Source organism: Panthera onca, chromosome D1, assembly GCF_046562875.1.
Source record: "Panthera onca isolate mPanOnc1 chromosome D1, mPanOnc1 haplotype 2, whole genome shotgun sequence".
Lineage (NCBI taxonomy): Eukaryota > Metazoa > Chordata > Mammalia > Carnivora > Felidae > Panthera > Panthera onca.
Window position 1 is genome coordinate 13560782 of NC_138348.1, and position 27448 is coordinate 13588229.

A 27448-nucleotide genomic window follows, 5' to 3' on the forward strand; every position below is an offset into this window, starting at 1 on the left:
CCAGTGCACCCTTATGGGGGGTGACAAAGGAAATGTGGAGGGTATATGGGTAGGATGATTTAGGCTCTTTTCCAGATTTCTTCCCTGTGCATTTCCATGCAGGTGATACTCAAGCTCAATAGTCTACTATCCTACGGGCTTCCCATTAGTGGCCTTTGGTTGTAACCTCAACATCAGGAGTAGGCAGCCAAACAGGCATCATCCTGTACTCATAGTGGAATGAGTTTTGCATCTCTTTGAAAAGAGTAGAATTGTGGACACGCAATTTCTGCAGTGTGACGAAGGAAAGAGCACAGTCTGTTTGGGCACGCACGCGTGCAAAGCCCACCCCTGCCGGTCACTAGCATCGTGAACGTGGGTTGAGCTTCAATTTTCCTCTTAAGTGAATTGACATAATCATAGTCAGCTTGCAGGCTTATTAAATGAAGTATGTAAGGCAAAAATACGAACACTTATTATACCCTTGTCAAGGTGCCCAATGAGACTCTCATAAGTAGTTTGCAAGCTCAATACTTTGCAAGCTTTCTCTCATGTTATCCTCACAGCAATTTACAAGGTAGGTGTTACTATTATTATTCCTGTTTCACAGATGAGGAAAAGCAACTTTCCCAGGGTCAGAGGGACCCTGCCTTTAGGCTTGGGTTCTGATTCCAAAGTGCGTATATCCCAAAAATGAGTGGCTGCTCACTTTCTCCACCTTGCCTCACTTCCACTCTCCTGCATCATTACCCCAGGTGTGCGCTCACCTGGGGAACTCAAGCAAAGTTCGCTGAAGTGAGAGTTCTTGGACATGTCTTCTGGAAGCTCTCTGCCATCAGTCATGGGATCTTGAGAAAGCTGCTTCTATTTTCCAGGTTTCTGGTTTCTCATCTCTGTATTGATGGATTTCTGCAGACTCTTAGAAGATGAAGGCTTCAGATCCGATCTTTTCCACTGGTCTATACTTCACTTTTGTTTCCTTGGCCACAACATGCAACTAAGTCATATCACCCGTGATGCTCTCCCAGCCACTGGTATATTTTTTCTGTGTCCCGTTTTTGAAGATATGTTCAGCAAATCTGTTGTGACTCCTCTGCTCTTCTTCTAGGGGAAACGGGAACCAGTCAATGGCTGGTGACAACTACACAAGGGTCACAGAGTTCATTTTGGCAGGTTTGAGTGACAACCCCCAATTGCAGGCCTCCCTCTTCCTGCTCTTCCTGAGTTTCTACGTCATCAATCTAACAGGAAACTTGGGTATGATTATTCTGATTCGGATTGATTCCCGCCTTCACACACCCATGTACTTTCTCCTCAGCCACTTGTCCTTTGTGGACATGTGCTTCTCCTCTGTTGTGAGCCCCAAGATGCTCACGGACATCTTTGCGAAGAGGAAGGCCATCTCCTTCTTGGGCTGTGCTTTGCAGCAGTGGTTTTTTGGGTTCTTTGTGGCAGCAGAGTGTTTTCTCTTGGCGTCCATGGCCTATGACCGCTATGTGGCCATCTGCAACCCGTTATTGTATTCTGTTGCCATGTCCCAGAGACTCTGTATCTAGCTGGTGGTTGGTCCCTATGTCATCGGCTTCATGAACACCATGACCCATACAACAAATGCATTTCGTCTTCCTTTTTGTGGCCCCAATGTCATTAATCATTTCTTCTGTGATATGTCCCCCCTCCTTTCCCTTGTATGTGCTGACACAAGGCTTACTAAGTTGGTAGTTTTTGTCGTGGCTGGAGCTGTTGGGAGTCTTCAGCGGTCTGACTATCCTGATCTCCTACATTTACATCCTTGTCGCCATCATGAAGATCCACTCTGTGGATGGGAGGCGCAAAGCCTTTTCTACCTGCTCTTCTCACCTGACGGCCGTCTCCATCCTGTATGGTACTCTTTTCTTTATTTATGTACGACCTAGAGCAAGTCTGTCTCTGGATCTCAATAAAGTGGTGTCAGTGTTTTACACTGCAGTGATCCCCATGTTGAACCCATTTATCTACAGCTTGAGGAACAAGGAAGTCAAAGATGCCATCCACAGGACTGCTGCTAAGAGGAAGTTTTGTATGGCCTAAATTCTTATGTCGTCAGGAAATTGGGAGACAGTTCTAAAAAGACAGACTAGTTGTGTGGATTCCTAAGATTCCAGGCCATTTGTAAGTGTTGGGGGCTGGTTGGCATTCATTTACCCACTCATCTATCCACTTACTCATTCAATATGAGTCAATATGGATTGATTAAGCCCTGTATGTGATTTTTTTTCTCTGTAATATACCAATATTATAGTTCACATCTACAGCCCATTTAATTTTGCTTCTCTCAGACACCTCAGAATCCAATTATTTTCAAAACCCCTTTATTATTTAATTTCAATTATTGTGTTTTGTTTTGTTTTTTATTCTGCTGATATATTTTCTCTCCCTACTGACTCCTTGATATGTGCAGTCCTTTGGGTTTTGCACTCCTACGTAGCTCCCATCAAAGGAATCTATTTAAAAAGGATGTAGAATTTTATGCTTAACCTCCTAATACACTAGTTTTTTTTTGGAGTGACCTTGACACGAAGAACTACATATATCTCAGGGCCTAGAGATGGAATTGTGTTCAACTCTGACAGGTGGGTGGTTCACAGGGGCCATTTATAGTAACAGAGACTTCTGCTTCACTCTAATGCACTGAACACCAAAATAAGCTTCTGACAGAAGGTGCTAAGACTACATTTTTTTAGAACTCAATTTTCTGGAAGGTGTTGAGAGTATTATTACCTAAACTTCTGCAGGTTGGGATATGATCGTGCATATGATGCTGCCAAGAATGTACAGAGAAATGCCATAGGTGAAGTTGGGCTCTCAGTCTAGATCTATCTGTTTCTCTTAAGGTCAGTAGGTTTGTAGCATCACAAGGGGGTTCATAGAGGCAGCTCAATTTGATGGTTATGGATTAAGGGCAAGATAAGTGCTGGGAAGATGTCGGGTCTGAGCACTGTGATGTACCATCGCTGCATATGGAGAATGGGTACCCATGCCAGGGCCTTTATGTCCTCTCACAGACCCAACAAGGTGATTCGATTCTATCTTATCTTTTCTTGACATAGCTTTATCTCTGGACTTTGAAATGAAGACACAAAACGCAGAGAGCTTCACCGAGGAAATGGATCAGCATTCCTAGATGGCCTTATAACCTCAGGGCTAAATCCTTGTAGAAATGTCCTCAGAATTTTAAGAAACTCCTACATCCAACTATTTGCCTAAAATGAATTTAGTGCAGTCGATTAAGAAGCTTTTAATGAGAGCCATGGTCTGTCTCCTGGTTATATAGATAGATAACTGTTCTAAACTTTTGCGTACTTTTCCACATACAAAGTGTGATGGGTTATTTTCTGGCGATTATTGTTTAATGTGCAATCTCTGAAAATAGACAATTGATCAGTGAGCTCCCACACAATCATATCACGCTTTATAGCCATGGGGCTTTAGAGATCATTTACCCTAGCCAGATTACTGGCTCAGAGAAAAATGTCTTTTATTATCTTATGTGATACAAAAGCCCAAAATATGACTTGCTATCAAATTTATTTATGGTAGATTTATTTAAAATTCAAGAACTTTGTTTTACAGCGAGTTTCCCAGATGGGATCAAATTTCTCCAAGAGTCTTCACTGGAGATAGTAGAGAAGCAACATGATATAATAACAACAACAACGATAAAAAAAAAAGAGTTAGAATTGGAAAATGTCAGGCATTCACTTATCCAACAAATAATTATTGAATTTCTTCTGTGTGCTAGGCACTGAGCCTGGTGTTGCATACAATGGTGAAAAAAACAAACATCATTCCTGCATCTACACAGTGGATAGGATAGCAGATCTAAGATGGTCTTCTGTTTATTACCTTTTGTGACATCTCAGTCAAGTCCATAATGAGGTACACAGAGGTAATGATAATATCCACCTTATTGTAAATGATCAGGAGGATTAAATAATGCAGGTGGAATCACTTCATAAACTATGAGCATATTTTGTTGCCCCCCCCCCCCAATAAAGCTATTCGGTGAAAACAGCAGAACTCTGGAACCAGCATGTTACTGGAAGTGTGCCAGACCCCCCAGTATTGGTTCCTTTGCAGGATCTTAGGATGTAGTACTGGGAGGGGACACAGAGGCAGATGGGACAGTTACCTCAATTCTAATCCTAGAGCCATCACTTGAGTTTTGTGATTTTTCTGGGATGTCTTTTAATTTCACCAAAGATCTAGGGATAATACTGCCTAACTTACTGAGGATTTGTAACAAGTGTCTTGAAGGAAGCTAAAGCTTATGGGGTATACGTAGGAGGCAACTTGCCTATTTTTTGTCATTGCCCCTTCACACTCTTGCTGTGTCATCTCAGACCTTCCTCCCGCTCATTAACATTGCAGGCAGCTCTAGTAGGTTTTCCTTGGAAGTAAGAAAGACGAGATTTCCTTTATTCCCCAAGTATTAGAAAATGAAGTGCGCTGTCATGTCAGACGACATGCCCTTTCCCAGATTACAACATCCTCTCTCCCCCGTCTCAGGTGCTAAAGTCTTGCTGTGGTCAAAGGGGACCAACCCAAGTCACTACTGGTGGCCTTTTCTCCCCACACTGCAGCTGCTGTGCGGCCAGTCCAGGACCAAAGCCAGGACGTAGAGAGGAAGAGAAAGAGGGCAGAAGGAGTTGGCTGGAACAGCTGGAATCTGGTGACAGATGCATGATTGCTGGCTCTGTCTTTCGGGGGATTCCTTTGTGGGTGCTTCAGAGTGAGAGCGCCCCTCGACCCCACCAACCCGGACCCCTGAATTCCATCTGTTAGTCCTTTGGGAAGCCACCTCCCCCTCTGGCTGGACATTTATGCCTCCTCCAGCAGCTCCCTGGTTTCTGGTCTTGAGTCCAGGGTGATCTCACCCTGCCAGGAGGATGACTTTCCTTTTTAAGAGCCTTCCCTCTTCCTTGTGGCCCACGTCTGGCTCCAGGAAACACAGGCACACCCGGGCCCTCCAAACTCTGGAAGAGAAGGCTCTGTCACTTGGCCTGGAAAAGGCATAAGGGTGCACATTGACGATTCTCTTTGAAGGGATCCTCTCCAAACTGTCCTTACCTCTTCCCCCGACTGCCTGACTCTCCTCCAAGCTTAGGGACAGTAGAGGAAAGTGACCCAATCTGGTAATGCTGGAGGACCCAGGATCTAGGGTGAATGTTCCCACCCCTTGAGCAAGAAGATGTCCACACACTCTGCTTTAAATTTTTTTTTAAATTTGTTAAATGTTTGTTTATTGTTTTGAGAGAGACAGAGTATGAGTGGGGGAGGGACAGAGAGAGAGAGAGAGAGAGAGAGAGAGAGGGAAACATAGAATCTAAAGCAGGTTCCAGGCTCTGAGCTGTCAGCACAGAGCCTGATGTGGAGCTCAAACTCCTGAACCGCGAGATCATGACCTGAGCCAAAGTCAGCCACGTAGCCAACTGAGGCACCCAGGCGCCCCAACTCTGGTTTAAAACTCAGCAAGTTCAGGAGTTCCTGGGTGGCTCAGCCTGTTAAGTATCCAAATCTTGATTTCGGCTCAAATCATGATCTCATGGTTCCTGAGTTCAGGCCCTGCATCAGGCTCTGCACTGACGGCTTGGAACCTGCTTGGGATTCTCCTCCTCTCTCTCTGTCCCTCGCTGCTCATGTGCTCTCTCTCTTTCTCAAAATAAATACGTAAATAAACATAAAAAACAAAAAAACAAAAAACTCAGCAAGTTCAGCTACCTTAGCTTGTCCTTCATTCCAGGGCCTCTGCTAAAACTCTGAGACAACATTTAGCATCCTGGCACAATTTAAATCAGATAATAAAAATTAGGTGCATAGTTTTGTGTCTTGCTATAACAAATGCTCAATAAACACAGCGTATATTACTATTGTGACATTGACTGAGGTAGTTTTTCACCTGTGACAATCCCTAAGTATTACTGCGTGTAAAAAAACTTCTCTTTTATTACTAGGCATCCCATCAACACTACTTAAAAAAACGTATCTTAAATTTTTTTTCTTTAGTTTACTGTGTGATTTCCCATTAACTGAGAAAATGTGCACAATCACAATTATGGTTTATATTTGCACAGTACTGAGTTAAAAAATAAAGCCTTTATTTTTACTTTGTTTAATTAATGAAACTCTTAGAAGCCTCATGCTGCGCTCATACATGGCCATCCTAGAAACTTACATCCCCATGTATAATTTTCCTTCCCCCCTCCCCCCCCCCATTATGGATGGCTTCTTGGGACACATTCACATACTCCCACTAGGCCTTAAACAGGATGCAGTCAGCCAAGTGAGATAGTCACTGCTTAACCATCATAGGGATTATGTCTACTGATATCAGAAAGCCAGTGAATTGTGGGGAGTGCAGTGACTTATAGACAGGACTCCACCGTAGCTGGTGCCTTAGTTTACAATTATATCCTCCTTATGATAGCTCACCCTCTTTGTGCTTTGGCCCCATGTGTGCTTGGGATAGAGAGAGCAGAAGACACCATTGGCATCTATGGGCTTTCCCAAGGTAGCATGCCCCAGACATCCCAAATTGTGGGAGTAATTAATCGATATAGAAAAAGTCATAGTAAAATAAATTGGGAAGACTGTAACGTTATATGCTTCACATCCCCTCCCCGTGGTGATTTTAAAGATGTTCGTAGAAATCTGACATTAAATGAGCCTGTTTATATTCGATTAAGTCAGCGTTTCCCAAAGGCATTTGACAATGTGGCCCTTTGTGAAGAATTCTTGGTTAACATTCAGTAGAAATACTGTCCCGGGATGTACTGTCTTGTAGGGAAAGAAAGGACAGGATCGGGATGCCGATATTTCCTTTCACCTGAGATAGAATTAATTGAGCTTGGAGAAGAGACAGAGCTTTGCCAATACCCTCTAGCTATGCCTTCCAAATATTTCTTAGTTTTTTGGGGAAAGGAATGAGAAGTACATGAAGAAGGGATATTTTGGGGGTTCAATCTTTGCTTTGAAAAATGACTCAGAGCACGACTGGGAAAAAAGCATAACACCAGTAAAACATGTTAAAACATAGGGGGATAATGGTGCATTTTATAACCTTAAAGTGGGTGTAAAAAATGATGGATTTGCCTACCTATCATGAAACTTCCATAGGTCAAAGAGTCAAAAGTCCATTTTAAAAGGAGGGAAATATTTGTAGGAAATAAATACCTGGTACTTTTCTTATTATTTTTGTAAAGACCTCATAGATGTATGGGAAAGGGTTCTGAATGGAATATCAGAAGAAGGGGAAATCTTAATGAGAGTTTGGAAAGCATCTCAGCATGAAGACTATAAAATGGACATTGCAGGAGTACCTGGGTGGCTCAGTTGGTTAAGTGTCTGACTTCGGCTCAGATCATGCTCTCATGGTTTGTGGGTTCGAGCCCTGCATTGGGCTCTGTACTGACAGCTCAGAGCCTGGAGCTTGCTTTGGATTCTGTGTCTCCCTCTCTCTCTCTGCCCCTCCCCCACTCGTTCTCTGTCTCTCACTCTCAAATATAAATAAAATTTTAAAAAATTTAAGAAAATAAAAAAACGGACGTCAGAAAAGATTTTAACTATTGAATTAAAGGTTTTGTTTTTATAAATGGCAAGAGGAATTTCAAAATATTGATCAAGTTAACTCTAAAATATAATATAATATAATATAATATAATATAATATAATATAATATATATAATATATATTATATATCATATATAATTATATATATAATTAAATATATAATTAAATATATAATTATATAATATAATATATATATTATATTATATAATATAATTTGAAACGACAGATACAGAATTGCTGGCTCTTTCTCTTGAGGGATTCTTTTGTGGGTTCCTCAGAGTAACCCAGTAATTCCAGTTCAGATAATTCATCCTAAGGAAATAATCCCAAATTCAGGGTTGTGGTGGCACCTTTTACTCAGAGATGTGTTTGTTATGTATGTATACAACCTAAGTATCCCCTGGTTTCTTTGGCTAGTAGCTAAAAAGGGCATATGCCCTTTCAGGCCGGATTGTGATGGACTGAAACTCCCATCTTTATTGGTCACAAGAAATGTAGAGTGATTCCAGCGTGTCTTCTCCACGTGGCTCAGAGAGTCCCCAGGGGGAAGGAACATGGCCACTGCTGCTTTCCTGCCTTCAGAGCTGCCTCAGGCTGCCTTGGCTCCTCCCACACCTCCCGATTCCCATTGCTCCAAGGCTCTTCTGCTTCCTGCTAGTGGCCACCCTTCCAAGACAGCACTGTTTCCTCCCAAACTTGCACACAGACCCACTTTATTCTAGGTTACCCTCAGCACAGTTGAGGCCAGGCTGCAACTACGAATGAGACTTTATTAAAAAGTGGAAGTAGCCGGTGTGATTCTAAGAATGACTTGGGCTACAACTTGGCTGCCCTGAGTCTTCACGTGGCTTGCTTTGTGGACTCCGGGCAAGGCAATCCCATGAGACAAAGGAGTCCTTCCACAGACCGTTGGTCTAAGATTTGGCCACTAGTCTGGAACAATGCCACATGTAAGCCCTCAGAGTTGGGTCTTGGCTGAGTGTATCCAAACTGAGTTCAGTTCTTCATCTACAGGTGTTTCCTGTAGAGTCTCAACCCAGAATTTCTTATGAGAATCTAATTTAAGGAGAGCACGCTGAATCAACCACAATTCAGAGAGGTACTATAACTTAAATTCACACTCAGAAAAGAATAATTTATCCCCAAAGAATCATGTCTTTCAAACATGACCCATAGTTAAAATATCCATGTACATACACACACACACACACACACATATATGTATAGTTTAACTACATGTCCCATAGTTAATATATATGTGTGTGTGTGTGTGTGTGTGTGTGTGTAGTTTAACTACCTGCAATACATTTTGATTACTCAATTTCCAGGGACTGGCATATGGGTCATTTCCAGCCTGGCACCTGTTTGTAACTTGCAAGCTAAGAATGGGTTTTATGTTTTGAAATGATCAGTTAGATCAAAAGCAGAGTAATATTTCATGGCCCTGGAAATTATTTGGAATTCCAGTTTCAACATCCATAAATGAAGTTCTGTTGGAATGCGGCCATCTTTTGACGTCAGTTTTTCAATGGCAACACCATTGGCATTTTAAGGACTGGATTATTCTTTGTGGTGGGCATTGTTCTTTGCACTGCAGGATGGTTGGTCTCATCCTAGCCTTTACCCATTAGATGCCTGTACCATCCCCACCCCAGTCATTGAATCAGAAATGTATCCAGATATTCTCTGTGGGGCAAAAATGTGTAAGACAGAACCACTGGTTTGTGGCTTGCCCACGGCTGCTTCGGGGCTACAGGAACAGAGCTAAGTAGTTGTCACAGAGACCGTCTGCCCTGAAAGCCTAAAATATTTACATATTATATATTTGTTTTTAAATGTTTATTTATTTTTGAGAGAGAGAGACAGAGTGTGAGTGGGGGAGGTACAGAGAGAGGGAGACAGAATCCATAGCAGGCTCTAGGCTCTGAGCTGTCAGCACAGAGGCTGATGCAGAGCTTGAACTCACGCACTGTGAGATCGTGACCTGAACTGAAGTCAGAGGTTTAACCTACTGAGCCACCCAGGGGCCCTTACATATTATATAGCTTTTTACAGAAAAGTTTGGTGACTTCTGCTTTACTTCTATTCTATTCTATTCTATTCTATTCTATTCTAAATTTCTTTAAATAATGCTGGCCATGACTTACTAAACTGATTTCACTGCCCACTAATAAGACTCAACTTGTGGTTTGAGAAACCCTATTCCTTTTTTTTAAAGTTTATTTATTTATTTATTTTGAGAGAGAAAGAAAGAGAGAGAGAGAGTCAGTGCTAGTGTGTGCAAGCAGGGAAGGGCAGAGAGAGAGGGAGAGAACATCCCAAGCAGGTTCTGCATTGCCAGTGCAAAGCCCAATGTGGGGCTCAACCCCACTAACTGTGAGATCATGACCTGAGCCAAAATGAAGCATCAGATGTTCAACCAACTGAGCCACCCAGGTGTCCCTGAGAAACCCTATTCCTAAGCAGCTCTGAAAGGAACTATATTGATTATTAGATAAGAGCATATGCCTACACCCAAGCTTGGGTTCATATTTTGACCACGTTGCTTAATACTTGTGTGAACTTGGTCAAGTTACTTAATCCTTCTGAGCTTCTAGAACCACATACATAAAGTGGGGATGATAATAATAATAGTTACACAGTTAATTTTTGTAGAATGATTAGAATGGTGCCTTGGTAAACAATGAGCATTAGTTGTTTGCTACTCTCATTGGTGTTTGCATTGTTCAGGGTCTTCCAGAGAAACAGAACCAACAGGATGGGTAGACAGATGGAATGAGTCCCTACAGAGTAGGGACTTAGTTACATTGTTGAGTGAATGACTGTAAACCGTCCAATATTTTATGTTATCATATTCATCCTTTTCTCAGCAGAAAATCTTTGCTTTGTCTTTGCATGTCTAAAATGCTGACTGACATTCAGAGCAGCGCTATTTACCAGAGCCCAAAGCTGGAAACAACTCAGCCATTGAAGGATGAGTGGGTTCTGAAATGTGGTCTATCCGTACAAATGGGATATTATCCAGCCTTGAAAGCGAGTAAGATTTTTCTACATGGTACAACACAGACGACCTTAAAGACATCACATTAACTGAAATAAAAAGATATGACATGTTTTAAAAGCACTACATAGGGAAGAAAGGCAAAAAAAGAGAGAAAATAAATAAATTATCTAACTTAGTAGCAGTTATATTTGTGTGGTGAGGCTGGCCAAATATGATTTTTAAAAAAATTCCATGATTATTAAAAAAAAACTACTAAAAAACCACAAAAAAACAAAACAAAACACGCGAACAAAAAAACCTCTATGGGCCACCTGGGTGACTCAGTTGGTTGAGTGTCTTGACTTTGGCTCAGGTCATGATCTTGTGATTCGTGAGTTCTAGCCCCTTGTCGGGTTCTGTGCGGACAGCTCAGAGGCTGAAGCCTGCTTCAGATTCAGGGTCTCCCACTCTCTCTGCCCCTTTTCCCTGCTCCCGTTCTCTCTCACAAATAAATAAACCTTAACAAAACAAAACAAAACAAAACAAAACAAAACAAAACAGCTTCAGAGTGTCTTCAGAATGTCCACTTAATTCTTTACTGTCCTTTTCAAGGACAGTAGCTCTCCTCTTGTTTTATTTTTAATTAAGGCTGGGATTTGAGAAGAAACCTGTTTAACCTATTTATTATTCATTTTTGGCCAGTAACACTGTTTTAAGCATTGTCTGGCCAATGTCTAGACTTCAAGGATTTAATTTACTATTTGCTGATGTAAAAGATCCATCACCATTCCTGCCCCATATCTTGATTTGCCAAATTTTATACCTGAGGGCCCTGTGCCATGAATTTTTCCACCTGAAGAGTTGCTTCTAAAGGTTTTTAGGAGGCTGTGGTCCTCTGGACCCTTTGGTCTGAAAGAATGTGCAGGAGGCAGAGGGAAGGAGGAGAAAAGGGGAATCAGGCTGGGGAAGTTACATGCTAACAGTTTTTATATAAGTTTGTTTTGTAAAATTGAGATCCAGCTAATACTATGGCAGATATGTAAGTAGCTATGTGGGAAGTTTGAGAGCATAAGGATCATTGACAACATTGATAACGGACTATTAATCTTGTCCCTGTAAGATGAAGAAAATATTGAGCTGAGAAGATCACTGGATATGAAGTCAAAGAGTGGAGTTTTCGACTCTACCACTAACTTTCACTGTGATCCCCAGAAGCTAACTTGCTTCTAGGAGGGCTTCATTTTCTTCATTTATAAAGTAGAATTATAGCCATTTATTAACATTGAAATAAAGGTTATTTATTGAAGTCAAATAGTAGAGAGATTTGTTGGCATTTATTATAACTATTAATCAAAATAACCAGAAAGATAGAGTCTGTATCCTTTGGGAATTTCCAACCAAATAAAACATGGCTAATATATAAATGACTACAATTTATAACAACATAAGAAGCAAATGGCTTAATGGAGGCTCAAAGGAAAGAAGGAAGGAAGAAAGGAAGGAGGAGATAAAGGAGGAAGAGAAAGAAGGAAGCTTCATACTGGATTAAGGGTGTGAATGGTTTCATGGAGAGGGAGATCCTTGAGATTGGCAGTGAAAGTAGGAGTTGGATGTCTAGTCATGGTGAGGATACCAGGTGGTGAGCATGGTACAAGGAAGGGCACAACGATGTGACAGAAAGGATCTGATTTAGCTGAAATTATAGGAACTGTGAAGGAAAGTGTTGGGGAAATGGATAGAACAGATAGAGTCAAATTATGGCCTCATCAGTTTGGGGAGTTGGGGCATTATTCTTTCTGTTGCAAGAGGGCAACACTTATAATGGGTAGGGCTACCCAACTGGAGAGGGGGCTTAGTGGAGGATGGTCAAGAATGAGGAGTGACTGCGGGTTAGGGATCTAGTAGAATCTAGTGGAATGGCCTGGGTAAGAGGAGAGTGATGGCCACATAATGAGAACCACTATCTCTGTTAAGCTCTTACTACCTTCCAGGAACATTATGTGCCTTATTTCATTTCATTCTCCACTGCAGGCACTGCTGTTTAACCTACTATTACATTGGAAGGAACTGAAACAAGAGTTGTCATTTTTTTTTTTAATGGTATATAGTGTATTTATTTTTAAAAGATCCACCTGTAAATGGATCCCCAGAGTTCAAACCTGTGTTATTAAAGGGTCACCTGTATTTTAGGTTCTGTTATAATATAGAAATGTATTATATATAAATATATAAAATATAATGCATTAATATTACAGTATATAACATATTATACAACATATGTAATCTTTGATTTTCTTACTGTACACAGTATTTTACAGTCCATCGAATTTTCTTTTTTAAAATATTTATTTATTTATTTATTTACTTCTGAGACAGAGAGAGAGACAGAGAGGGGAGGGGAGGGGCAGAGAGAGAGAGAGAGAGAGGGAGAGAGAATCTCAAGCAGGTTCCATGCTGTCAGTGCAGAGCCTGGTGCAGGGCTTGAACTCAAGAGTCATTAGATCATGACTTGGGCTAAAACCAAGAATTAGATGCTTAACCAACCGAGTTATCCATGTGTCCCTATCAAATGTTAGCTTGCAGAGTTTATTACATAACTTAGAAATGTCTATATGTTTCCTCACCCTAACCTATGAAAGTTGACTATTGTGATTATTAGCTTCTTTTATCTACATTCACAAAGTTTACTTTTACTTGACTGGTGTAAGCCTTAAATATAGCTTTTTCAGTGTTTCCTTTTTCTTCTAGTTAGAAGTTCCCACATTTTGCTCTTTAGTCAAAATACATTGTTTTCTTTTTGTTCAATAGCCTAATTTATTCTCCACCCCCGCCCACCCCCCCCATCTCCCTCCTTCCCCTCCTGTCTCTCTCTTTCTCTTCATATCTAAATTGTTGCCACAGTATCACTTTATATAATTAGATGCCCCAACTGTAAATAAAACAGTTTGAAATAACACGTTCAAGATCAAGGGCTGGTGTTCAAACCAAGAGGTGTCCGCATGCAAGACAGACATTCTTCAACAGAGCGAAGATGGGAATTACAGCCTTTCCTACAGCTTCTGATTTTTATAATTAATTTAACCTCCTGGGTTTGCCAGATTTTGCTAAATTTGGAGTAAACTTTTATTTTGTTTTGTAGGTCAGAGGACATCACTGCAGCAAGACAGGATAGCAATCAAGAAAATGATAATGCCGGAAAGTGGCCCTCCGCCCTGCACCGACTTACAAAGGAATTGCCCACCCCCAGGGTCAGCCCTTCTTTGCTGCCTCTCCTGTGACAGGCCCTGGGACCTGACTTTCAGAGTTGAACAGCAATCATCACTTGGGAAGTTTTCTTATTTAAAATTGCCTTGATTAATTATCTCCTCTGAAACTTGTTTAGGAGTGAAATAAATACTTTCTTTCAAGTTCGGTAATTGCCGATCTCTGAGCGCCCAATCAATCCTAATAATGCCCAAGGCATCTTGTTAGAAAGTCACAAAATTGGGTCTTGAAGCCTCAGTCTCACACTGGCAAGAAGAGTTTGTTAGCATTTTGCTGCAATGGTTTCTCTGAAGAGCTAATTACTGATTGCTCAGGCTTCAAATGCACTATCATAAAGTTTTTTCAAGTCACAGAGACGTTAGAAGTGAAAACAACCTTAGACATAACCTGGGCTGAGCCCTTTCTTTGTCAAGTGAGGAAATTGATTTCCTTAAGGTCGTGGGGTTAGAGGCACAACTCTGTCAAGAACCTGATCTTTCTGATATTTAGAGCAATTATTCTTTGTGGAGCAGCATTATTCTTGTTCCTGAAAAAGGAAGGAAAGGAAGAAGGAAGTCAGGGCAGAAGGAAGATAATGAAGGAAGAAAACTCAAATAGCTGTCACACCGGGAGGGAGTAGTAAACATTTTATGATTAACTCATGGCTATTTCCAAAGGATCTTCCATTAAAAAAAAAAAAGACCATTATGTTCTTTTGGAATTTTAGAAACTCATGATAGAGCAATAAAAGAATTTTTTGAAAGAGAGGCAGCACTTCCTGGTACTTCCTGATGAAGCTAACAAAGGGAAGGAAATAGTTTTGAACTCTCAGGGAAATAATGATGCTTGCCTTTGCCTGTACTTTGTTCTCTTTTCTACCCATTTTTTGAAAAATTGGATCTTTCTTGTGAGAGATATTTGATTGATATAACTCTCTTGAATAGATATAGTTATGGAAATATATTTTATGTGTTTTCTTATATATGCAAACATTGCACACACACACACACACACACACACACACACACAATACAGCAAATATATGACAGAGCCAACATGATACTAGCCTGGGGAGGGCAAAGTCCTAGAACCATGAGATGAGAAGTTTAAATGGATATTATAGTGCTGAGGTTCTAGACAAAAGTGAGAGAGTTGCAGTAAAAAGGCACATGGAATTATGCAAAAGAGCCATAAGGGACCCTGGTCGTATAGTATATGCATTCATCCACTCAAAATAGAATAGAGACATAAATGTAAGACCCGGAACTGTAAAAACTCCTAGAAGAAATAAAGTAGGGAAAATGTTCCTTGACACTGGTCTTAGGAATAATTGTTTGGATATGACATCAAAAGCACAGAAAACAAAACAAAAAATGAACAAGTGAGACTATATCAAAATAAAACGCTCCTGCTCAGCAGCTTAAACAATAAACACACTGAAAAGGCAACCTATTTGTTGGGAAAAAATATTTGCCAACCACATATCTGATGAGGTTAACAATGAAAATATGTAAGGAACTCGAACAACTCAATGGCAAACCAAACCAGACAACAACAACAAAAATTTAAAAATAGGCAAAGAACATTCATAGATATTTTCCCAAAGAATACATACAAATTACCAATAGGTATATAAAAAGATATGCAACACCACTAATCATCAGGGAAATACAAATCAAAGAGGTGCTCTCACCACACATCTGTTATGATGGTTATTATCAAAAAGAAAAGATAACAAGTGTTGGCAAAGATGTGGAGAGGAGAGGACTCTTGTGCACTTTAGGTGAGAATGTAAATGGTTATACGAATTATGGAAAGTGGTATGAATTACTCTAAAAATAGAACTACCATACAATCCAGCAATCCCATTTCTGGGTTTGTTCATAGAAAATGAATCCAGTTCTTCTCCTCCTTCTTTTTGTTTCTCTTCCTCTTCCTCCTCCTCCTCCACTCCTCTTCTTCTTCTTCTTCTTCTTCTTCTTCTTCTTCTTCTTCTTCTTCTTCTCCTTCCTTCTTTCTTCTTCTTCTTCTTCTCCTTCTCCTTCTCCTTCTCCTTCTCCTCCTTCTCCTTCTTCTCCTTCTCCTTCTCCTTCTCCTTCTCCTTCTCCTTCTCCTTCTCCTCCTCCTCCTTCTTTTTCTTCTTCTTCTTCTTCTTCTTCTTCTTCTTCTTCTTCTTCTTCTTCCTCCTCCTCCTTCTTTTTAAATAGATGAAAGTTTATTGAATACCCTGCAAGGGACTAGTGGGCAGGAGAGACTGTGACAAGGCAGTGGTGAGGGGCCACAGTCATGGGCAGAGTGAGGAGGTGTGGGAAAGTATGAAATTCTTCATGTTTTGGTGACTGTGCCTGGTTGTAAGTAGCCCATTGGTTAGTTAGGTCTTATGGCTATTTCAAGGTGGCTCACTTAATGAGCCTATTTGCCTTCAGCTTGGTGGTCCCAGTGGGCCCTTTTGCCTTACTCAGGTTTCCATTGCTCAAGCCTGTTGCCTAAAAGTGACCTCCACATTCCCCCTGACAGCTCGACAATTGAGAAATCTTTGGCATTTGGGTGGAAGTAGCTTCAGTAGCTTCTTCCTGCTGAATGGGGGGGGGGGGTGCAGAAATGTCCCTACCTATGAGTTAACATTGGTAAATTAGGGAATTTATAGATAGGAGTTATGAAAGGCAGAGACAGCTGAATCCAGGGTAGACAACATGTCTTAATCTCCCTGAGTAGAAAGGATCATCTATTAGCTAAAAGATATGGCAGTGAAAGAGTTTCAGTACCAGGTGGAGAGACATCAGAAAAGACAACAAAATAAGATTATTATTATTATTGTTATTATTATTATTTAATTATAACATATATTATGAAATACATAATATATAATATTATTATAATATAATTATAATATAATGAGCAAAGGAAGCCCACACTGCAGCATTATTCACATTATCCAAGACTTGAAAATAATCTAAATGTCCATCAATGAATGAACACATGAGGAAATAGTGATCATATACATTTAGTTTTAAAAATGAAACAGATACCATCATCCATAGCATGGTTGAATCTGGAGGATATTATGCTAAGTGAAATAAGCCAGACACAGAAAGACAAATAGTGCATAATTTTACATATATGTGGGATCTGACTTATATACGAAATCTAAAAAATGTCAAGTTCTAAGAGAGTATAACATGGTTAAAGGGGCAGGGATGTTGGGGAAAATGGAGAGATATTGGTCAAAGAGTGCAATGCTTGAGTTACGTAGGATAAGTGAGTTCCAGAAATAGGATGTACAGGATGGTGACTATGGTCAGTAATACTGTATTGTATACAGGAAATTTGCAAAGAGGGTAGTTCTCAGATGCTATCACTAAACACACAAAAATGATAACTGTGTTAGGAGATGGATATGTTACTTAGCTTGATTGTAGTTATCGTTTCACTGTGTGTGTATACCAAACATCATGTTGTACATCTTATATATACATAATTTTTTATTAAAAATCAAATTTAAAAGGTGTGTGGAGTTTTATTTTCGCATTTTACAAATCATAAAAAAATGTTAGTACCTTTCCATATATATTTGGCAATGGTTACACTATTTATTATTCGGTTTTATGCTTTTGTATTGAAAAAATAATATATGTTCATGGTAAATATTCCAGTAAAGCATATGAATGAATCCACAATAAGAAGTGATCGCAACCTAGACCTGCAGTTTCCTTCTTTAAATGGATCGATATTAATAGTTCTGGGTTGTTTTCCACAAAGTTTTTATCTTTGTAGGGACACACATGTATATATCTTTGCATACACTGGCAAATGGAAAGATACGGTATACATTGTTCTGTGCATTGCTTTTTTTAATCTAAGAAACATCTCAGAGGTTATTATGTTTCAGTGTATTAAAGAATCAGTTAACTAACTTCATGAATATTTATCAAGTACTCATGTGCCAGGTGCTCCGTAGAGGGCTACGCCAGGGCAAGAATATAGTACATTAGTGAGTAAAAACAGATGTAGACCCAGCTTTCTTGGAGTTTATGGTTTAGGAAAAAGACAGGGAAACACATAGTCACAAATTCATGTAAATTTTATAGCATAACAAGTGCTCTAAAATAGAGACTCTTGGTCATGGATGCTTTGAAAGGTATAGATTCTATAAAAGTTTTGGAGCAGCAGAGCCTAACTAACGGAAGGTGCTTCTTGTTGAACAGATGTATGCATACGCTGAAAGGTGCTATTGCTTTTATCCAGCACAAGGTATCAAAATTCTCCCTGCTAAGCTGAAGTTGGAATGCATTTTTTGGCTGTCCACATATGGGTAAATATTTGTATAAAAAGGAAAAATTTTAAATATTCATTAAAAGTGTCATTAATTACATTTCCTATATTTTAAGTCCTGGGAAAATAATTTTTAATTCTTTTTTATTTCTATGATATAGGTAATATATCTAGGATGCCTCTTGCTAAACAAGAACCCAACATTGAGGGGTGCCTAGGTGGCTCAGTTGGTTAAGCATCCGACTTCGGTTCAGGTCATGATCGCACAGTTCATGGGTTTGAGCCCCGTGTCAAGCTCTGTGCTGACAGCTCGAGGCTGCTTCAGACTCTGTGTCTCCCTCTTTCTGCCCCTCCCCTGCTCACTCTCTCTCAAAAATAAATAAACATTAAAAAAATTTAAAAAGAATCCAACACTGAAGTAGAGAGAGGAAAAATGAAAATCCCTCAATCTTCCACTTCATATTTAACCCTCTTCAAATTCAAGATTCTTGTTATGAGATAGCAAGTACCTTCTCCTAACTTTTAAAATAGACTGCTGTTTTAGAGCAGTTATAAACTTACAGCAAAATCGAGTGGGAACTCCAGGAGATAACTGCTTTTTGACACACATTTTTCCCTTTACATTTGCCTGAAAAAGTTGTATTAAAATATCTTCTTGTTGGGGCCCTGGTAAAAAACCAACTGGGTTGGGGCCCAGTTGGTTAAGCCTCTGACTCTTGATTTTGGATCAGGTCATGATCTCATGGTTGGTGAGTTTGAGCCCTGCATCAGGCTCTGCACCGACAGTGTGGAGCCTGGTTGGTATTCTCTCTCTCCCTTCTCTCTCTCTCTCGTCCCCTACCCTGCTTGCTGTCTCTCTCAAAAAAATAAATGAATAAACTGAATTAAAAAAAATAAAATATCGGCTTGCGTTTACATTTCCCACAATTAAATTATCTTCCTCGGAGGTAGGGACTACATTTTTATTTGCCTTTGATTTTTAACATTTGCAAAGCTGATGTAGTTGCCACATTTTAAAAACTTATTTGTTTCATTTTTTTTTTTACTGAAGTATAGTTGACACAGAGTATTATATTTATTCAATTTTGAAATGAGTGACACGACTCTTTTAGTAGGGATAGGCTAGGTTATATTATATTCCATGTCCTTGGGACACATCATCTTTGCACTAATTGGTGACTTCAAGAAGCCAGGTTCCTTCCCTCTTTTGGTGTCACCATCACCAAAACAGGATAAATGTTGTGTATGGGGTTTTATGGACAGAAATAAGAACAGTGTACCTCACTGTTGTTCACATCCCGCTGTTCCGAATATAGTCATGTGATCCTGGATCAACTGCACAATAGGCTGAGGGATGTGGTCTTCAGGGAGAATCTTGAACATTTTGAAGCTCATCTGTGTTCTTCTTAATGAACAATGATGCTGAAATTAGAAATTTTGCTCTAGCAGAGGCAGATAAATCCATTCAGGTGGGGGGGGAAAAAAAGGAAGAAAGAAAGAAGATAGAAGGTTAAGTAGTAGGACTTCTAAAGCATACAAAGTGCACTGTGACAAGTTCCCATTATACTGATTCTGCCATTACCTATCTTCATGGTCTTGGGCAAATCATGGAAGTTGCGATAATCACACGAAAGAATTGCTTTCCTCTGCAGTTGTGACAACCTGAACTAAAAGCACCACAAGGACCAGGAGTCGTTTTACTTTGTTCATGGTTGTATCTCTAATGATTAGCACATACTTAGATAAATGGTCCATAGGCACTTCTCAGTAAATATTTGGTCTATGGCTAAATGGGATGTAAATTATTTCTGACTCTGTTTCCAATGTGGTCTAAAATCAAATCTGTGAAAATTAAAAAGTGAAAGTTGGCTCAAAGTAATTTTATTCAATTATTCACCTCTGGACACTGAGGTGTTCCTTCTACCATGAGACTGGAATGGAAGAAGTAGGTTCTGGAAAAGGGCATTATCAGGGCACATAAATTTAGAAATGTGGCTGTGGACACATATGTGGTTCAGGGAACATTCAATGGACAAGAGAGACACAGATTCCTTAAAAGATAGGGTTTTATCACTCGTCACTCTCCTTCTCCAGCTTCCTGCCCTGAGAAAGGAAGCCATTTTATAAGTACATTGTGCAGAATAAGAGTTAACCATACACAAATACTGACGGTCCTTATGATTTGATGAAAGAAGATACCAAGCAAATGTCCATGAAATACACGAACATGGGAAAAAAAAAACTAACATTTTCTAATATATTGTAATAAAGAATTTGATGGAATGGATCTTGAAAAACAAAGACTGTGAAATGCTATACAGAATTTTGACTGTGTACGAATTCATACATGAAACCAATAAAAAATCAAATATTGAGAGGTGCATAATATTTCCAGCACTCCATTGCGGTTATTCATGGCTCATTCAAAAAGGGTGTTAGTTTCACAAAACACTCTGGAGAACTTTGTGGAATTTTTCAAAGGTTTCTCTTAATCTGTGTATCTCAATTCTCTTCAAAGCTCTATTGGATCGTCATCTATTTTGCTTTTCCTTTATTTAATTGCTAGATTGCTACACATCATGGCTCAATAGATGCATCCACAATTAAAATATGGCAATTTTCTCCTGTGATTGGTTTTCATTATGGCTGCAATGTATCCTCTGAGAATAGCATGACGAAGTAAACCAAACTCTGACCTTCAAGTACAATGATCTTTCAGTTGGGTAGGTTAGCTATTATGAAGCAGAGGTATGTTTGAGTGTTTGGTATTTCCTCAGTGGTTATTTCTTCGAATATTTTTTGTGTTAGGACTTCTGTTGCTTAACATAACCATGCAATGATTGGGATTTGGATCATAAATACATGTCATAGAATATCTGTGTATATATTTCGTTTCTCTCTTCATCCAGGCTCAACACCTCTTGCATTTGGGAATATCATAGCAGAGCTTCTTTTTTCTAGTGGGTGGTTGATGGTATTGTCAATTTGTCTCCTCGTTTTGTCATTATACTCTCCTCAGGGTGCTACAGGGTGAAACTTAACAAAAAACTAGTTATCAATTTCACGTTACCAGAAAATCTACAATTTCTAAAATTTTAGCGCCTTATCTCCCCAAGAAAGATGTAAAACTCACTGAAATGTTCAAAACAGAGAAATTAAATAGAAACAATATTAATATTAATTCAAAATTTATATACTGATTATTATGTATGCTAAACAAGGTTCTTAATACTTGGCATGCATTGACTGACCAAATGAGTCACAGGCTTAAATGAAGTTGCTGTTCTTTTTCTGTTTTTTAAAAACACTTTTATTTCTTAAAGAACTGTTGTCTCATACTTTTTTCATTTTTCTCCACTGCGCGGTATTTAGGATATTTCTCCGCTGCTCTACACAGGTTTTTCTCTCTTTGACTTGTTCCAAGTTTGAGTGACATAATATCCAGAAAATGTTGAGCCCTGTGCCTGGTATCTTGCAAACACTTAGAATTGTAACTATTCTCTAATTAAGAGTTGAAGATTCAGGACAGGTGTCCCTGAGGACAGGTCCCTGATGGAACAGTGAGTTACTGATGTTCCACACTGTAGTTTGTCAGAGTACCTAGTACAAAATGCAGGGACTGACTAATTGTGTTGATGGGAGGGGGGGAGGTGGGGAATGTCAAATGTTAACTTTTGACTCGAAGCATGTGGTTTGAGTAGAAGCATGCAAGAACATTCTAGGCACAAGGAACTGCAGGCTTGAATCCAAGCAGAGGTGGTAATGGTGCAGGCTTTTTCAGGCAGCAGCATGAGTTCTGAGGGTCAGCGTCATCAAGGGCATGGCAACAGTGAGTAGCAGAAATGGCTGAAGAGGAAGGATGTAACTTATGACCCTTTGTGTCTTGCATCGGAACTTGACACATTATTAAGTTGCCCTATTGGTCTGAGGTTCTTGAAATGGACAGGTGATTTACAATAGGGTCACAAACAACAACAGTAACATTTTTTTTTTTCTGATTTAGTTTCTACTTATACAAGTGCTAATGACCCTGCTCTAACCTGGTCAGTCACATTTTTGGGGGGGGTACCTCCCCCATCATGCAAGAGTCTTTTACTAAAGTTGAAGAACTCATTCAGTGAGAATGTCCTATTCCTTCTTTCTATCCTTCCAAAAAATGGTCTCTGGCCCCTCCTTCTTGACACAGTTGGGCCAAGAAGCTGTGTCTTTTTGCAATCTCTGTATGGTTTCTAGCAATGCTAGGTGCTCTTTGATGTTTTCTGTCTCTCCCTTTACATTAGTGCCCTCTCCAATCTGTGCTAATTTGGGGACATTTTATTATTATGCCTCCACAACACTAGTCATAGTGTATAACGTCATATATTTATTTGACATCCCTCCCCCAAACTGCAGTAATTTCCACAAGAACAGGCATTGTATGTCTCTCTATTTTAATTTTTGCTTGGTTTTTTAAAAATTTCGATTGATATTTATTAAAACCTTTATATATGTTATCTCACTTCATCCTCACAACAGTTATATGGGGAAGACAAATTATTTCCATTGTATCGATAAGAAAACTGAGGTTTGGTGAGTTTAAGTGCCCTGCTCCTGGTCATACAATTAGTGAGCTGTAGACCTGGGGTTCACACTTAGGCAATATCTGTCCTGGGTTTGCTTTTTAACCCTTATAAGTTCACTTAAGTCCTTACCTTGCCTCATAGTTGTATCTCTTTCAACATCTAATTCAGTGTTGGATACCCAAGAGTTGCTCAGTGGATATATTTCAAATGGATGAAAATAATTATGGTCTCGTGTAGAGATAAAATTTGCTGTAACCATGAGGCTTTGCTTCTGTCTCTCAATTTCAATTTCTCAAATGCTCTCAATTTCATTGTTTGCAAACTGGCACATTTTATTAAGTGGTACTCAATGTGGTTCAGAGCTAAAATTCAAAGGCCTTTTCCTTATTGTCATTATCACCATTAACATCATTACGGACTACAAGTTATTCTTGAGCATCTATTATGTGCAGACAATTCTATTGGTTATTCCTCTCTGCCAAATTCTGTTTGATCTCAAATGCATCAATGAAACTCACAAAAGAAATGGACTTTCCAGGTCAATTGGGCCAAATATATTTGTGATAAATGATCTCTCCCTTCTTTATTCCAGAAATAAAACTGAGCACTGTAATTATTCACTTGGAACCAGAAAAGCGTATGAAGATTGGCTTTTCGTGGCATAGCCCCAAGGGAAGATCAGGCTTATATTTTGTCCTCCCATTGTTACCATTGAAAAGAGGATTCCTGTGGAATGAATAGAAGGCACTTTTTTTTTTTTCCCTAAGATAATGTGAGAAATTCTGACTTGAGTTGAACTTCAAACAAAATCATTATTTATTTTCAGGAAGTAAGTATTGTGTTTAACTAGAGGAAAACGGTCAGGAAATCACTATATGGACCAACCCTCCCCACCCCACCCCCCCTTTCTTGATATAATCAAACCAAAGCGTAATTTGACTTTGTGAAATACAACAAGGTTTTCTTCCTTATTAAATATATTTGATGAGAAAAGCTGAAACGTTTCCAAATGTCTTATCTTTAGTTCCTGTCTTTTTCAGTGGAACAGACAATTAGATGTGTACGTGATGGATGTTTTTATTCTCAGGTACCCTCTGTAGCTAGATGTAGTTGTGTGTAGCCTGCCTCCTTATATCTTGCAGGAAACTTATTAGGCCTTAAAGTAGATCAAAGTACAGGAATTAACTTCAGCCAAAGTTTTCATGACCTGAAAATGTTTCCTTTCCTACATTAGGCAGTGCATGGGATAGGAGTTCCTTAAGAGAAGTACAAGTTTATCTATCTCTCTCTACCTATCGTCTACCTATCATCTATCTATCTATCACTCTATCTCTCTTTCTATCTATCTACTCTATCTCTACCTATTTGTATGTAATCTATCTGTATCTATTTCTCTGTGTATCTATCTGTACCTTTATCTGTATCTATTTATATGTTTTTTCACTTACTTTAATATCTGAGATCTTTGTACAGAAATATAGATATAGATATGATGGAAGGTACATTTGGCCTGGAGGGGACTGAGAATTAAGAGATCAGTTCCTTGTGGATGACCACTCTCAGACACATCTACCTCTTAGAAAGATCTCCCTATTACAGGGAGGTGTTTGAGAGCTGGGGAGGGGGAGATGTTTTGTTTCTGCCCATCCCTTGGCTCTAACAAGGCATATAACCAGCTTTAAGTCTACGAATGAACACAGGTAAATGTCAGAAGAGCTCTTTATTGTGTGTCTCCCTATATAATAACACTATTCAATATATTATGCATTCTATTTCACTCACTCTCTTCACAAGGATTCTTGGAAGAAATCATTTCAAAGTTGGTAACAAGAATGGTGATGTTTTGCCCAAACTCTTGGTTGATTTACCTGTCTTTTGGATGCTACTAATTTTATAGATGGGCTGCTAAAAAGTTTCGAGTCAAGTTTGTTGTCCCTACAGAACAGTGGGTAGGACTTTGTGCAATAGGTTCCATCCTTGCCTCTATGTTATGTCCTGGTCTTGTTTTTCCTTTGCCTTTTCTTATTTTATTATCTCATTTACCTGTGTCTTATATATCACCCTAAACGCCTTCGACCCTTTTTTTTTCTCAATTTGTAAAAGTGGGGATGTACATATTCACATATGGTTATATTCATATATATGTTTATTTTACATTTTAATAACTGGAGAGGCAAACAGGAGAGTTGGGAAAGAAAAGCCTCTTGCAATTTTCATTCCCAATAAAATTCTGCAGTCGAGCCCAGCAATTTACCGGCTTGTATAAAAGCCACATATTGAAGAAGGGGAGGTTTCTTCATGAGAACAAATGAAACTCTAAGGAATCATAGCATAGGTGCAATTAGACATCCTTGGGAGGTGAAGCAAATTTTTCTGAAGGACAGATTACTGAGGTGAAGAAATTGTGAAATCATAGAGAATGCAACACATGATTTTAACGTCCAGCTTTTAAAGTGCTTAAGCACATCTGTGATCTCTTAACGGCCCCCTGAACTAAGGAGGTTAGGTGAGACAATAGAGTTTTGCAGCTTATCAGTTTATTTAACATTGTCAGCAGCAAGATCAGAACTCAGGTCTCTTGGTTCTTGGTCTTAAGCCGTTTTCAGGAACATACTTTGTGAAAATGACAGCCTTGAATTCTAAGGCAATTAAAGTGTCACTTATTCCAAGCTTCTTTTGCTTATTATGAAGAATTCCTACTTTGACAATAATTATAGCATATGTATGTATGCATGTGTTTATTTACGTATTTTAAAGTTAAAAAGTGTAGATTCTTACCATCAAATAGATACAATTCCAAGAGAACAATTCTTTATTTTTCTAGCTCAGTTGTAAGTCCGTCACCTAGCATCTGAACAAAATTAAGTTTTTTAATTTTTTCCCTCAAGCATAAGAGATTTCTATTTATTGCTTTCAAGGAAATTATAGTAAATACATTTCCAAGGATATTCCAAAATATGCTTAGACTAATGATCGTATGCTCCTTCATGTAATTCTCTAGCAAGGACAAAAGGAGGCAATGACCAGAAGAGAAACCAGATCACTCCTTCGAGCTGCCTTTTTCATATCTTTCACGGGGTGCTCAATCACCCCAAGTGCAAAGAGAAAAAAGAAACAGCTCAATTGGAGTTGGAGGAGAAAGTCATTGAAAAATCCATGGTGACAGGGAATAAAAGGCACAGCGTGGTGAATATAGTAAATGGTATTTTAATAGCATTCTATAATGACATATGGTAGCTACATTTGTGGCAAGCCTAGCATAAGCTATCAATTTGTTGAATCACGATGTTGCACACCTGAAATTAAGGTAACATTGTGTGTCAACTTTACTCAAAGAAAAAAATACGGTGTCACTCACTACGTGAGGAGCATAGTAACCGAACTCCCGAGTCAGCATACCACTGATTTCTCTGTTACCTAAAAAGAGTGATATCCACTGTAGCATAAACATATCTCAGAGTGAACAACGTATATGCATCAGCTGGGTTTTTCCGTGATCTCAAATGGCAAATGATAGAAGTCGATATACTGAAATGCTGACATAGTTATTCATCTTTCCACAGAAAAGGAACATAGACACCCCACATCGATGGATGAGAAAAATTTCACCAGAGTGAAAGAGTTTATACTTCTAGGGTTCACAGCAGACTTGTGGTTACAGAGAGTACTCTTTGTCATTTTCCTCACCATCTATGTCATCAGTCTGTCCGGGAACATCACCCTGATTTCTCTGATCGGTGCTGATTCTCAACTCCACACACCCATGTATTTCTTCATTGGAAATCTTTCCTTCCTGGATCTCTGGTACTCTTCTGTCTATGCCCCCCAAATCCTCATGACCTGCGCTGCGGAAGACAAAAGCATCTCCTTTGCTGGCTGCCTTGCTCAGTTCTTCTTCTCGGCTGGGCTGGCATACAGTGAGTGTTACCTGTTGGCCGCCATGGCTTATGACCGCTACACGGCCATCTCCAATCCTCTGCTTTATTTCCAGGCGATGTCTTCGAGGTTATGTACTGGTCTTGTTGCAGTTTCATACTTTGGTGGCTTTCTCAACTCAACCCTCATTACCAGTGAGACATTTACCCTGAGCTTCTGTGGGAACAATGTCATTGACGATTACTTTTGTGATCTACCTCCCCTTGTAAAGCTGGCCTGTGACGTGAAGGAGAGCTACCAGGCTGTGCTCTATTTCATACTGGCCTCCAATGTCATTACTCCCACTGTGCTCATCCTCGCCTCTTACCTCTTCATTGCTGCTGCCATCTCAAAGATGCGCTCCACCCAAGGCCGCCTCAAGGCCGTCTCCACTTGTGGCTCTCACCTGACGGCTGTCACTTTGTACTATGGCTCTATTCTCTTCATTTACTCCCGACCAAGTACCAGCTATGCCCTAGAAAGGGATAAAGTGGTTTCAGTCTTCTATACTGTGGTCATACCAATGTTGAATCCCTTGATTTATAGCTTAAGAAATAAAGATGTTAAAGATGCCCTGAAGAAAATGTTAGATAGGGCAACATTTTCTTAAATGAAAATCTTGGGGAAACACGGCTATATCTTTTTTCTAGGTTATCCCCATGTTACTGTTACTAGCTTAGACTCTCAGGAATGATGAAAAGAAGCCAAAAATAAAATTATTGGATAATGCAGAAACACTAGACTGCAATTGTCTTTTTATGTTGGTGCTAATGTATGTGGATATGTGCTTACAATAGATGAGGCTGGGGCATTTGGAAAAACTGCTATGCCTGCCGGCTGGGGACAGAGTCCAAAATTCCTGGGATTCTGAGAAGATTGAAGGAGA

General features: G+C 39.5%; 1 protein-coding gene and 1 pseudogene across 1 annotated transcript; both read left to right on the forward strand.

Annotated features, from left to right (window-relative positions):
* The first annotated feature begins 1106 nt into the window (after window positions 1-1106).
* Window positions 1107-2049, forward strand: LOC132662549 (olfactory receptor 5G9-like; annotated as a pseudogene).
* A 24187-nt stretch (window positions 2050-26236) lies between these two features.
* LOC132662548 (olfactory receptor 9G19-like) lies at window positions 26237-27172 on the forward strand. Its single transcript, XM_060608004.1, has one exon. The coding sequence runs from the start codon at window positions 26237-26239 to the stop codon at window positions 27170-27172; it is 936 nt and encodes a 311-aa protein (XP_060463987.1).
* Window positions 27173-27448: the final 276 nt, after the last annotated feature.